This window comes from Malaclemys terrapin, chromosome 3, assembly GCF_027887155.1.
Source record: "Malaclemys terrapin pileata isolate rMalTer1 chromosome 3, rMalTer1.hap1, whole genome shotgun sequence".
In the NCBI taxonomy this organism is placed as follows: Eukaryota; Metazoa; Chordata; order Testudines; family Emydidae; genus Malaclemys; species Malaclemys terrapin.
Genome location: NC_071507.1, coordinates 178,449,810 through 178,464,740, shown reverse-complemented (window position 1 = coordinate 178,464,740; position 14,931 = coordinate 178,449,810). Strand labels below are relative to the sequence as shown.

The 14,931-nt window shown below is 43.2% G+C and overlaps 1 protein-coding gene across 1 annotated transcript; it reads left to right on the top strand.

Annotated features, from left to right (window-relative positions):
* Positions 1 to 266: 266 nt before the first annotated feature.
* ODC1 (ornithine decarboxylase 1) lies at positions 267 to 11,469 on the top strand. The gene is made up of 12 exons (XM_054023250.1): positions 267 to 532; positions 2,701 to 2,840; positions 2,927 to 3,055; positions 3,259 to 3,432; positions 3,608 to 3,780; positions 4,588 to 4,722; positions 4,933 to 5,014; positions 5,532 to 5,615; positions 7,977 to 8,139; positions 8,233 to 8,345; positions 9,258 to 9,472; positions 10,991 to 11,469. Exons 3-12 carry the CDS (start codon positions 2,954 to 2,956, stop codon positions 11,133 to 11,135), a joined length of 1,386 nt encoding a protein of 461 aa, XP_053879225.1. The 5' UTR covers positions 267 to 532; positions 2,701 to 2,840; positions 2,927 to 2,953; the 3' UTR covers positions 11,136 to 11,469.
* The last annotated feature ends 3,462 nt before the right edge of the window (positions 11,470 to 14,931 follow it).

The window sequence follows — 14,931 nt, the reverse complement described above, 5'->3', positions numbered from 1 at the left end:
GTGCACAGGAAGGGGAACAGCAGCGAAGAAGCAGGAGCAGAGAAGAACGGGGAGGATGGAAGCACCAGCAGGGAAGAGAGGAGGGGGAGGAGGAGCCAGTGAAAGGTTGCCTGACTGGTCTGGACCCAAGGCCTTAGAACGCGGCCCCTGAGGGGAGGGAGGAGAAGGCGTGGCGCACCCCGTGCGCGTGTTCGAAAACTCTAACGTCACAATAGCGGCCGGCGGCGGCGGCGGCTCCTGCCCGGTCCCAGCCGATCGGGGCTGGTTTGAGCTGGTGCGTTGTCATAGCGACGCCGTCTGGCCTATAAATACGAGCTCTGCTGGCGCTACGGCTTTTGTCAGTCAGTGCTCTAAAGCCGGCCGGCAGCGCCTGTGGCGGCTCCTCCAGCCCGGCTCCTCCTCGGGCGGCGCGTCCACTCCGGCTCCAGCAGCCACCGAGCTCAGCGGGGCCCGTCTCTGAGGAGGAGGCACGGGACTAGGGGGCCGACCGGCTGCCGGGCGAGGCGCTGAACCATGACGGGCGCTGACTGAGGTGAGGGGCCGGGCGAGCGGGGTAGGCAGCCGGCCGGCCGCTGGGGCCACGTGTCTCTCCAGCCCCGGCGGAGGGACGGGCTGGGGGCCGCGCTGCGCAGCGGCGATGAACCAGCCGGAGGCGCAGAAAAGGGGCGTCCCGCGCGGGGCGGTGAGGGGCCGCGGAGCCGGCAGCCGCGCCGGGAGAAGGGGCTGCGCGGTCCCTTGTGAGAGCCGGTCTGGTCCGCCATGGCCTTGCGGGCGCGGCCTCCTCCTGCGCCGCGGGCTTGGCCCCGGATCTCGGCTGCGGCGGGCCCGGCCCGGCCACCGCAACGGGATCGCGCGGTTGAAATGGTACAAAATCGCCCCGGTGGTTGCAGTAGCGATTCCCTCCAAACCAGCGGGCACGTAGACTGCCCGGAATCGCTTACGTGGACGGGGACTTGAAAGTTTTCCTTTATTTTGGCTCCTTTAAATTGGCCCGCAAGTGAATGCCTGAAATCGTCTGCCTTTTGGAAAACATGCGACGCTGTTAATGAGGGGGGCTTTCCTTGGGCCGGGGGATCTCCGTGTAGCTGTTGGTCGTAGTACTTTGGAGCGAAGGAATTAAACATTAACTTGAACTTCTAGGTTTATAGTGCTGGATGTGAACTTTCTCTTTGTGAACTAGGCACCTATGTCAGTACTTCTTGGGGGATGCAGGCCGTGTGTTCATTTAGAAGACTTAATCTGTAAGAAGCTGCATGCAGGAATAGACACTAAAGTGATGCTGCAGACTTCCTGTGTGTTAACTCAAGCATGCGCTGAAACTACCGGTAGAAGAGTTCGGTGATAACATGAAATTATAGCTCTCATTTCCTCATAGTAATGGTTGAAAGAACATTAAGGTTGCAAAGTCAAGATGCGAAAGTTAGGAAATACCATTGCTAAGGTTGCCCGTGCAATCTAAATGCAGCCCCCTTGTGTATTAGGATACAGTTTTAATTACATGATGCACAATTTTTTTCCATAGCTTCCTTGCTTCTTTCAGTGCATATGGCAAACAGGACTCACTAAATGTGACTATTTAGCATTTTATAGCAATTAAAGGGAGCTGGGATTTGAACATAGATGTCAGTTGCACATGATTAAAAATCAGGTTTCCATTTGTCTCAAACTGGGCACCCAGAAAATGAGTACATAATTGACCACCTGTAAAAAGTTTAGTTTAAGTGACTTGCATAGGAACTCTGTGGCAGAGACGGAGAGAGAATCTGCCAATTCTCCAGGGTTGCATTCGGCTGCCTTATTCTTCCAAAAGTCCCCTGCCTCATTTGTTAGACCTTCCAAACTTCCCCTCAGATGAGGCAGCAGTCTTACAGACAGTAGCCTTGTTGACTATCCAACCCCGATTTATTTCCTGTCCATTGAATGAAGGAAGGTTCTGGGAGAGGTGTGAGGCTAATGGTAATTAAAGACCCCCCAATGTATACAGCACTAGGGCATTTCCTGAGTACTAAATTTTGCAGCCATAACCCTTTTAACTTGCGGTGTTTTATGTATTTTCCTAAGAGGTGTGGTGTGTGGGGTTTTTTTTTTTTTTTTTTTTTTTTTTTAAGGTCATGTGGAACCATACCAAGCTCTGCCAAAATCATTATCAAGGTTGGGGGTCTAGTGGTTTCAGCCCTTGTCCCCTGGCATTTGAGTGAGGCTACTTTCTATTCAGTTGCCTGTGTACCTGTGGGGGGGGGAAGCATTGGCAGAACAGGAGAAACCATCTCCTGTCCTCCTTTATTGTCACACCAACTTGGCAGCCATGTGGAGCAATTGCAGGGAAAGGCCTATTCACTCCCTGGTCTGGAACATGTTCTGTAAAAACAATGTTTAGAGAGTTTAGCTGCCAACCTCAGAGTATGTACAGATAGCAATTTTCAGAGTCATAACTTGGCCAGATGTTTGTTGCATATCTAACTACCTGTAGAGTGACTGGAGAGATGAAATGATGAATGGTAGTAAACAGGCATGTTTAAAAATACTTGTGATGTTTTTATATAACTTGCTCTGCTTAGTGTGTACTCTTCAATGTATTCCTGTTTCTAAAGTAGAAAAATGACAATTTCAATAAATTTGATATGGAAGTTAGGGTGTTTTTTTTTGTTTTGTTTTTTTTTTTACATCATTCTTTTTTTTTTTTTTTTTTTCTATGAACAGTTTCAATGCAACATCATACAACTGCTGTACAGAGGACAGAAAACTTGCCTTGATCTATCAAGACTTTGCTTTTCTGAAGCACGTCTTTGGGCGCACAGTTGAAAGAATTTGAACAAAGCTGATATTTCTTAGTTGTCCATGTAAGTTTGTGGATCTTGACTATCGTGTGTGTGTGTGTCTTTGCTAATTTGAATGAACTAACAAATACTTCTTTCGCTATCCACAGTTTGTTGCACTTACACTCTTAGAAACAATGAACAGCTTCAGCAATGAGGAGTTTGACTTCACCTTCCTTGATGAAGGCTTTACTGCCAAGGATATTCTAGACCAAAAAATAAATGAAGTTTCTTCCTCTGTAAGTATGCTAGCAAAACACGAGTGCATTTTCTTAAAATACAATTTTATGTTAACTGTACTCTGTACCATATTTCTAAGTTTTACTTTCTGCTCAAAAAATCCTGTACTGTAACTCTGCAGAACACTGAGCTAGGGGGCATAACTGAAGATGACCTGTTCTGTTTTTTTGTTTTTTTTTTTTCTTGTTTTTTTTCCTTTTAGGATGATAAAGATGCTTTCTATGTTGCTGACCTTGGGGATGTCCTAAAGAAGCATTTCCGATGGTACAAAGCACTCCCTCGAGTAACACCCTTTTATGCTGTCAAATGTAATGACAGTAGAGCTATAGTGAAGACACTTGCTGCCCTTGGTGCAGGGTTTGATTGTGCTAGTAAGGTAAGATCTTCAGTTTTTGATGGTAACTTCATATATGGATGTTGCATACAATCAAAGCTGAAACAACTAGGAGTGTTTCTTGATTGTCAATGCTGCATCTTCACACATTCTGGATGAGATCATCCATTTGTTTGTTTCTAGCTAGTAGTGTATAATCTGTTTCTTCTTTTTCCAGACTGAAATCCAGTTGGTACAGAACATTGGTGTACCTCCAGAGCGAATAATATATGCAAATCCTTGCAAACAAATCTCTCAAATTAAACATGCTGCCAACAGTGGTGTGCAGATGATGACTTTTGATAGTGAAGTAGAGCTAATGAAAGTTGCAAGAGCTCATCCAAAGGCAAAGTAAGGGGTTTTTGGTTTTGTGCATCTTAATAGGCTTAACATGTTTAAAGTCCCCTACCCTGTATTTGCTGTGTGCCTGGGTAACGCACACATTCAGCTTGATTTCTAAGCTTTAACACTAACACAAAACTGGAAGAGAACGCAGACCTTTTTCTGTCCAGATAAACATGTCTGTCAAGTACAGTTTTGTATCCTACTGGCTTACAAAGAACCAAGGACAATACAAACTTGCTTGCATGCTAAATTAGGTCCACCTTTGTTAAGCCAACTTTGCTGTAAAATGTTGTTTTTAAATTTGACTTGCTATAAGTCTCTCAGCGGTTCTCACTGTGGGTTGTTACCCCCAAATGGGTTGCAACCCTGTTTTTAATGGGGTTGCCAGGGCTGGCGTTAGACTTGTTGGGCCTGGAGCCAAAGCCCGAGCCCCTCTGCTTGGGGTCAAAGCCTTTAGAGTTTTAGCCCTGGGTGGTGGGGTGCAGGTTACAGGCCCCCTGCTTGGAGCTGAAGCCCTGGGGCTTTGGCTTTGCCACCCTTCCTACCCCTCCTTCCCAGCCTGAGGTATGAGGCTCGGGCTTTGCCTTTGTTCCTCCACCTAGGGCAGAGGGACTTGGGCAGGCTCAGGCTTCAGCCCCCCTCATGACTAGAGTTTTGTTGTTAGAGGGGGGGTTATGGTGCAATGAAGTTTGAGAACCCCTTCTCTAAGTTACAAACCCCATTCTCCTGACCTGAAACCTATTTCAACCAGATTGTCTGTCTGCTGCTCTAGAAAATCTAGAGTGTTGACACTAAATTGGACACTGTTTCTAGGCTAGTCTTGCGCATCGCAACTGATGACTCCAAAGCAGTGTGTCGCCTGAGTGTTAAATTTGGAGCTACCCTCAAAACTAGCAGACTTCTTCTGGAGCGGGCAAAAGAACTTGACCTTGACATTATTGGAGTCAGGTTAGTAATAATAATATACTTTGATCTGTATATACAAACTGTCAAAACATCCATCTAGAAATATGCATTGTAATCAAGGTCTACATAAATATGTAAATGACTTGCCCGCTCACAAGAACTGACACCTTAATCTGCTACTACATATTACTTTTGTCTAAATAGTTACTTAAATCTTCCAAAAGGCAACTGAGATTTGCATCTGTCTTCCAGTTTCCATGTTGGAAGTGGCTGTACTGACCCAGAGACCTTTGTTCAAGCTATTTCTGATGCCCGTTGTGTCTTCGATATGGGAGTAAGTATGAATTTACTTGCCTAAGAGCATTGCTTCTGGACCACTATTTTATGGTACTGACCATACAACTGACTTGTCAGAATGAAATGCCACTTGAACAAAGTAATGTACAACTTTGGAACCAAAAACTTAAAATAAGAAGCTTTATAACCTTTCCTGTACAGTTAGTATTCAGTGTCATATGGTCAGTTACTTTTTGAATCTTGGTAATCCTTTGATAGTTGACCCAATATTTAAGTTTTGTGGGGGGGAAAAGACTTACTAAATCTTATGACCAATTTAAAAAAAAAAAAAAAACTTTACCAAAAACAATATAGAATCTTAAACATTCCCTGTTCTTACAAAGCACTAGTGCAGGAGAACTAGCAAGTTAAAAATTTACTAGTCCGTTTTCTTTGTCAGAAGTATCAGTAAAATGGATTTTTTTTGTTTAATCTTCAAACTGAGTTGGTTTTGACCTATGTTAGACTATTCAAGAATCACTTCTTTGCTTGACTGTCCTATTTTAACATTGCAGACAGAGCTTGGTTTCAGTATGCATCTGCTTGATATTGGTGGTGGCTTCCCTGGTTCTGAAGATGTCAAGCTTAAATTTGAAGAGGTATGATGATTTCTAATTAATACTTGGTTTATCAGGTTGTGAAGATACTTTGATAGAGTAAACTTGGGCAGACACTTATTTACCTGGTATCTTGGTTCCCTTTGATTTGTATTAAGACTAGTGGAATCTGTTTTTGATTCTGAACTGAAGTCATAATTTCTTCTGTTAATTGCAGAATCAAGTAGATGATGGCCTTAGCCCTTTAAATACATATGACGTTAGTTAACAGACCAAGTAAATGCTAACATGGCAAAGGCTTGTGTTAGAGGGCTTTCCCTTCCTCCTCCCACTTCCCTGGTTCTTGACACAAGCAGCAAAAGACCAGAAGTCCAAAGTGCACACAATGCAATGTTTGTTTGGTATTAGTTTCCAAGCAAGCATATTCCGAAGCCCTTCACACCAGTTGGGCTTATCTCTCTATGCTGATTAGTCTTTTCCCCAGTGTTCTCTTCCCAGCTCTGACGCCACAGAGCGTTTACCCTGTTATTCCCTGTTCCCGTTCTCCCTCCTTAGCAAACATGATTCCAATTTCCCTTCCACTTCCTGTTTGACCCCAGTTTATATAGTAATAGTCTCAGCTATACCGTAACCAGTCGTTTTACTGAAATTTAACTAACCAGTCCTAACACATTGTAACATAATTTTCTAACCAATTATATCCCACTACCCTAATTAACTTACACCTAGCAAAATTAATTGTACAGCAGACAAAACAATTAGAGAACCAGATAAATTAACAATAGAAAAGTGGGGGGCCATAAAGATAAAACAATACAGAAATGGGGGTTCCACAACCATTTATAAGTGATAGCATCCTATCTGGCAAGAAATCAAACAAAGTGTTCTTTAACCATCTTAAGATCTGTTTCTTTATCTGGTAGTGATGGGAACGATCAGGACAGGATTGTCTTCATAACAGCCCAATACCACCTTATTTCAATGTGACTGGTTTGGAATGTGAGGCTGTGACCATAGGTTTCCTAGCTTATGGCTGCTCCTGCTGTTTAGCAAAAGGCCTTAGTTGGAGGCCTTGCTCTTAGGTGAGCCTAGGGAGAGAAGGCCCATACACAGGCAGACAGTGATTTTGATTCTTTGTTTTTATACCTCTAACCAGCTAAGTGACTAAAAATACATCTCAGATCTTAAAGTATAGGCCTTTACAAGCAGGCCTGAATATCTATATTCTAACACTCCACCCCTTTCTTTTTCTTTTGGAATCCTCCTGCCCAGGTATCCCTAGAAAAGCATAAGACATATGGCAACACTGATAGGGCCAAGCATCAATGTGTGAATGCTCCATCTGTCCCACTGCCCCTTGTGTAGTACAATGCCCTGCACCTTCTCTTGTACAGGCATACTATGTTTATTCCAATTAGTGTTCCAGACTTCCCAGTATAGTGGGCCTGAGAAGGTTGGGTCCAGGTTGTCTAGTGCACTGGTGCGGGGGGGGGCTTACTACATTACTTATAGGTTCTAATTAGTGGCCGTTCTTTAGAGGGTTGTGCCCCTCTTGACTGTTTTCCATATACAACGTAACACAAGTATACTTAACAATACACCAGCCACTGTGATAACCCACAGCAACACTGAGAGTCCTGACCATTGTAGTATAGTCAAACATCCTGGCCACCACCCAAAAAACTGCTTCTCCTCCTTTGATGGGTCAAAATTTTAACACCATTTTGGAGAATATATTTTAAGTGGTGTCCAGTTGCAGTGAGCTGCTGCTGCAGTCTTCACATGCTTTTGTCCATATCATGAGTCCACTGGATATTTACAGAAAAATGGGGTATTGTCCAAACGAGCTCAACCATTTTGCATGGAATTGGGTAGTATGCACTGGTTCGTTTGTGCACAGCAGTGCGTTCCACAGATCCATATGTGCACCATAGTCCTGATGGCACTGTGTAGATGTGTGTAAGTGTGCCAGATGCTGGTGGAATTGTGTCCCCAAGTGTTGTGTACATTCCTAGCAAACACATATATATCACATCACCCGCGTGTGGACCAAGGTAAGTTCGAACTAAGGTACTTCGAACTTCAGCTACGTTATTCACGTAGCTGAAGTTGCGTACCTTAGTTCGATTTGGGGGTTTAGTGTAGACCAAGCATTAGTTTTTGCAGACAGCAGGGTACTAATTTCATACCAGTAAAAGCTTAAACATGGAATAAAACACAACATGGGGAGACGCTAAAGCTTTTAGACCATGCAAATTGCTAATGCCATGTACTGATTTTAGCGCTTTATGACTGGGCTGTTTTAGATTCTTATCCTTTTGGCTCTTGCAATAGCCAGTTTAATAACCTTTTTAGTTTGGTACTTTGTACAGTCACTAACAACCTTACATGTCTCTTGATTAGATCACAAGTGTAATCAATCCAGCATTGGACAAATACTTTCCTTGTGATTCTGGAATAAGAATTATTGCAGAGCCTGGCAGATACTATGTTGCATCAGCTTTCACACTGGCCGTTAACATAATTGCAAAAAAAGTTGTATTAAAGGAGCAGTCAGGTTCTGATGGTATGTAAAACTAGATCTCCTAATCTCATTTGCAACCAGATAGAAAACTCACTTTCCAAAGGTTCTTATTTTCATATTTTCATCTCCTTTTAGATGAGGATGATATTAATGGCAAAACTCTTATGTACTATGTGAATGATGGAGTGTATGGATCATTCAATTGCATCCTATATGATCATGCACATGTTAAGCCAGTCTTGCAAAAGGTACAGTATACCTCCAGATCAGGGGTGGGCAAAGTGTGTGGTGTGTGTGGTTTTTCCCCCTTCTCCTGAGGGTCACATTGGGGGAGGGCCAGATAAGAAAGGCTGTGCCTCCCCAAACAACCTGGCCCCTGCCCCCATCCACCACCCTCTATCTAACTGCCTGTCCCCTGACAGGCCCCCTGGGACTCCCACACCTATCCAACTGCTCCCTGTCCCCTAATTGCCACCCAGGACCTCTGCCCCTTATCCAACCTCCCTGCGCCTTTACCATGCAGCTCAGCTGCTAGTCCAGTGCTCTGCACTGCCCGGCCAGAGCCAGCCATGCCACTGTGCAGTCTAGAGCACCGGGGCAGGCCAGCGGCTCTCGCAGCTGCGCTGCCTGGCAGGAGCTCACAGTCCCGCTGCCCAGAGCGCTGACGGCACAGCGAGCTGAGGCTGTAGGGGATGGGGGACAGCAGGGGAGGAGCCAGGAGCTAGCCTCCCCTCCGGGGAGCTCAAGGGCCAGGCAGGATAGCCCCGCAGGCCAGATGTGGCCTGCAAGCCATAATTTGCCCACCTCTGCTCCAGATGCTAAATCAACATAGACTGCTCATTCCACTGTGCAAATAAACTCCAGCATACAGCCTTCATATTCCACCACCACCATCTTTACCATCCTGCCACCACTCCTGACAAATGCCTGGGTTGGCAAATGTGAACTCTGGGCCATTCAGTGGAGCAGATTCCAAAGTTGAAGATCACTTATGTAGGAGGCTCTGCCAGCTGGTGTTTTTCTTGCACACTTTAGAGCTGGAGTTCTATGCTTTTAATCACCTCAATCATGGCAGCTATTTGTTTGGGAGAACTCCTGCTTTAGTCCTGTGTAAGAGGAGTGGTAGTCAAAAGTAATTTGTAACTTGCTTCTCTCTTCAGAGACCTAAACCAGATGAGGGCTGTTATTCCTGTAGCATTTGGGGACCAACATGTGATGGCCTGGATCGTATTGTTGAGCGCTTTGATATGCCAGAGCTGCAAGTTGGTGATTGGATGCTATTTGAAAATATGGGTGCCTACACAGTTGCAGCTGCTTCCACTTTCAATGGATTCCAGCGGCCAGCAATAAATTATGTGATGTCAAGGCCAGCATGGTTAGTAGCTTGTCACACTTCTGCTTTAGATGGGAGACCTTTACTAGGTCTGCCAAGAGCTCTTGATAGTTTTGTTTCAAGTGAATAACTCCTTGTTGACTATTTATCCAAAGGTCCATTTATTATGAATTGACAAGTGTTACTTCACGTAGAATTGTCTTCTATAGCTAGCAGGACTTAAAGGGATGCTCTCTAATTATAGTAGCCTAAAACCACATTGAGTTTGTGGAGTGTTTTGTTTTTTTTGTTTTTTTTTTTTTAAGGGGGCCAGAGGAAACAAATATCAGCTCCCATTTGTTTTGTTTTCAATGGGATTTGGACACATTGCCTCGTTAAATGCTTCTGAAAATTCCACCATAACATTACTTAGTGAAACTCCTTGCATTTGTTAGCACTGTATCTAGAGAATATAGTTTCCCCTGTGTAGTAGGTCATCCCTTTGCATGGGTCTTTCACATAGCAGCTAAGGTGTTAATTTTAAAATGGGGGTGGGGGAGGTCTTTTTTGTAAAACCACAAATTTGGCTGAGAAACTTATCAAGTGAACAGTAGGCTTAAAAATGTGTCAGTCACTTGGGTTGCTTTACAGATAATATATTGAATTACTATTGTCATCTGACAGGAAGAGAATTTTTCCATTTGCCAGAGTGACTATTTCTACGCTGGAGTGCTTAAGCTCTCTAGTGTGGATGTAGCTATACTGGCAGTTGCCCCCCCCCCTTATTATTTTATTTTATTTTTTAAACCAGTACTGCAAAACCACCTCATGAGTGAAACTAGCTACACAGTAAAAGCACAATTCTGCCAGCATAGCTGGGTCAGTCAGGGATTGTACCTCTTCACACCCCTCATGTTACATAGCTATGCTGCCAGAAGTCTGTGTAGACCTGGTCCAACTTAAATTAGTGGTGTCCCAACATGTAGCCTGCTGGTATGCATCTAGCCCCTTTAACACCATTTAAATTGCAAGATTTCATTTTAAGTGTCTAGCTTTCTGCATTCATATTTGGAAACTTATTTTGAAAGAAGTGTGAACTAATGTAGACTGACGTCTTCAAGAACCTTGGGTGTTCCCTCACTACCCAAGTGAAATGCTCAGTTTGTTGTAACAAAGTTTAACATTCCTCTGGCCTGGCCTGCACTTAAATTCTGCTGGTGTCAAGTAGGAGTGGAAAAACCACATGCCACCCAAAATAACTGCATCTACATTAGGGCTTTTGCTGCCAGCAAAATTGGGTGGATGGGGGTATAACTAGGGGTATGGAGGGGAGACTGAGTAATTGAATGTGCCCAAACAAGTCATTCTAATTAATCAGTGATGCTGAATGCAATTCTAATTTAAAGCTGTTACTTCATGATTCACATTCTACTTCTGAGCAAACCTGTTATCAGTAGATCTGGGGATGAAGTTAGATCATAATTTGACCTGCCCAACAAGATCCTTTTTGATGCTGGAATCCATTAAATCAGGGTAAAATATATAGACTGTTTTCTGACTTATTTTTTTCCTCTTATTTAGGCAACTAATGCAACAGATTAAGGAGCAAGGTTTCCTAGCTGAAGAAGAGGAGCAGGATGTCAGTACTTTGCCACTGTCTTGTGCCTGGGAAAGTGGAATTGAACATCATCCGGCAACTTGTGCTTCAACTAGTATTAATGTATAGATATTGTTTAATTGCAAGTTTATTAATTGAATCTCTAGGGCATTTTGGGGACCATTAACTTAAGTCTTGCTAGAATTTTTAAATGTTTTTGTTTTTTAAGTCTAGGGTCAGCATAAATGCAACAAAATGGATGACTAGGAGATGGGGGTCACATTATCTGTGTTCCTATGGAAACTATTTGAATATTTTATATGGATTTTTACTCACTTTCAAGTATGCTACTAAAGAATAACCCTTGACTGTCAGACAAGCATTTGTAGCTTGTATATTGGCAGAATGGGCTGAGCTTAGTGTTGTGACCTAACTGTTTTAAAATAAAGTATTGAAATAACTAGCTATTCTCTGGTGTACATGAATTTAAAACTGTCATGAATGGATGTTAAAGTATTGGTGGTTGCTCTATGCCAAATAGACCTAGTAAAGGATGTGCAGTGGATTTAGCTGGCATGCTTTCAAGACAGTTTTGCAAGGCTAAGTTTAGCATTGCATAGTGTACAGTAAACATGCTCTTCTAGGTTTTATGGTAATACAAATGAGAGCTGAAATACTTATGCAACAGTCAGCACAGGTGGCTAGTCCACTTCTCTAATAGACTAAGTCTGATTTTAATGTCACTGACTAGTAAAAGATAATGCAAACTAGAAGAAGCTGCTAAAAATAGATCAACCCCACGCCATGAGGACGTGAGGGAAGTTGAACTAAGATACGTCTACTTCAGCTAAACTATTCTAGTAGCTGAAACTGCATATCTTAAGTCGATTTTTTTCTCTCTCTCTTCCATGTGGACCAGGCCAAAGACTTAATAGCAGATATATGAAGGATAAACAACTCTCTACCAGCACATCCACTGATATAGTCAAGCTTTAGCTCTTTAAGATTCGCTAACAATCTCTAAAATACAGTTCTTAGCTTTAGAACTTTCAGCCACAGTTGACTGACTATTCCACAGGCTTGTGCAGCTAGGCTCATTGCATAGGCTTTATATAAGCCTATGCAATAATTTTTTTTTGCCCTTTCTGGTCTTCAGTTGAAAATCAGTTTTTAACTCTTTCAGAGTAAAAGGTCATCCCTGCTTAAAACCATACCAGTTTCCTAGGCTCCTATGTCACAAATTAAATAAGATTCATGATTAAATGACAAATAGATGCTTAACATTCTCCACTTTTCAAGACCTAGTTGTCTGTATAAAAATTGAGGCAGCTAGAGAAACTTTGACACTGACTACGGATGTGCAATATCCCAGGCTGCTTGGGGCGGGGCTGTGTTTTAGTTTCTCAAAAAAAAATTCAGTGCATTTCAACAACTGTCTTTCTTGAAAGCAAAAGGCAAGGCACTACAACCGTTAAATACCAAAGTCCATGAACACTAAATGTGACTGACATAGAACAGCTAGTGCTTCTGCACTGACAATTGAGAAGTTTAGGGAAAAACTATAATGCGGTGAGACAATGCAACACTTTAAGCAACCTTGCACTGGGGAAAGTTGAAGAGGATGCTTTGGTGTTGTGCCTCCGAGGGGAAATCTAGATTTCTGTAACTTAATGGCACATGATTCAATTGTGTGCTCTATAAAGAAGTCTTCCAAAGTAAGTTTGATTTTAAAATGAGCAGTTGAACAACTGCTCAAATACAAACTTCAGTTAATTATTTGTTTAGGTCTTGTAAACACAGTAGCATGGGTTCAACTTAAGGTGTGATTTCTTTTTATTAAGGTGATTTAGTTGACTTCACAAATTTTTGCACCTGTTTTAAAATCTTAAACTGCTGTAACTTTTTCATGTAGACATACCCTGAAGTTTGGCATCTGCCACTGAGGTTCATGACCATGCAAGTCCAGCTCTAATGACCTTGAAAATGGAATTACAGGACTATGCTGCTTCAGACATGATACAGTAGTAAATTGACACACTTCCCCAAATATCTGTTTGTTTCATAGGTTCACCTCCCACTCACTAATGGGTAACACTGTTACGGGAAAGTGTTATAGTGGGGTTTTTTCTTTTCTTTTTTTTTTTTTTTTTTTTTTTTAAGCTATGTTAGTACATTGTGTTGTCCTGTCTTCTGTGGGAAATATTTTTGCTTTTCACTTATCATATCTGTTCTGTTTCTCCCAGAAGCTACAGCTAGCACCATGGGACCAGCCAACTGCTCACAGATCAGTTTGTCTTCTGTAGTTCTATATAAACTTCAAAACCAGAAAAAATACATTAAAAAATGCAGCCTAGAGTGCTAAAATGCATCATTTTCATACACTGAATTCTGTACTACAACATTCATGATGGATGAGTAAACCCTGTCCTCAAACTGCTCCCCTATGTAACTATAGCAGGTACTCCACAACCCAAGTCTTGCTACGCAGGCCTTTTTTAGCCAAGGAGATAAATGTTTTAAAAAGATAGCCAACAGATTTTAAACAGTAGCATTTATGGGTTCTGTACCTTTTTAAAAACTTCTTAGCTGGTTATTATCAACCCAACAAGAAGTCTAGGGTCTATCATGAACAGACAGATTTAACACTTCTAAAAACCATCTACTACTACTAGCCAACATGTTCCTAAAGACAGCCCAACCTATTGTCATACTCTAGAGATGGCTACGGTGAGACATTTTCTGAACAGTTCTGGGAAAAGGCTGCAGAGCCTTGGGTTATGGTAGCAATCTTCATCCTGGCCATGGCAGCTCCTCACCTCGGCTCAGCATAAGGATAGTAAAGTATAACCAAGTTTTGCTACATCCAGTGCCATACTCCAAATGGCAGGGACCTGACTCCAGCCATACATTCTAGCTATGGAAGGTCCCTCACAAGCTGAGTAGACTGCCTGAAGCCAGCTCTTCACTTGAGGTGTGTGACCAGCCTCCAAAGGGGTTGAGCCACCATTTAGCATAGCAGAGCAATGGATATGGGTGGGGACTGTAGGGTATGCTGTAGGCTGCTGGCTAAAGGTAATTTACCTTCATCTATGAACCTGCTGGGCCATCAAATCCTCCATTCTTGGTCACCACACTTGTCAGTCCAAACCCAGCTATATTGTTTCTTGCTCCCTAACAGTGACTTTTTGCAGGAATTCCACCTCTGGATGCACATCTAGTTTGAGGTCCTCCTGTGTCTCAGGTCTCTCCTCCCCTGGCATGTGCTAGTTTCATGCAAAGCTGATGTTTGGACCAGACTGCAGCACTACTGCATGCCAGTGACTGCCTTGTTAGATCAGCATCTTCTGGGAGAGGCCACTTCGTGGTGGAAACAGAGCCTAAGCCAGCTCCACTGTATGGGCTGTGCACCAGCAAAAGCAGTCCCTTCTGCTAGAGGCACCCAAGGACTCTCTACCCGTCTGACACCAGCAATTTGTTTCTTTCCTTCCTGGGTTCCTGCTTGAAAGCTGAGCCATGTTAAATAAAAGGCATAGCTCAGAAGCCTGCCAAGAATTCTCCTTTTTGGCTGGTCACCTCTCACTAAGTCTTACTCCGGCATTGAGGCCAGGTGGTTTGATGATCTCCCAGCTGAAGTTAAGTCTTCATTTTAATCTGTGGTTGGGCACCTCTTGCAAAGGGGTGAAATCCCATGGGATGCTGTCCAGGCATAGGGGTCAGTAAGTGCGTGAATACCTTTGCAGACTTAGGACCCAATCCTGCAATCGCATCTGTACAAATAGACCCTTACACCCCTGTGAAATCCAGTTGAAGTTGACCAAGGTATTGCATGCACCTCAGCCTGCAGAATCTGATCGATGTGGGGAAGAGATGAGCACGGAGAAGGGAAAAATTTTAACCGTCCTATACAGCTTAATAAGTAGGCCAG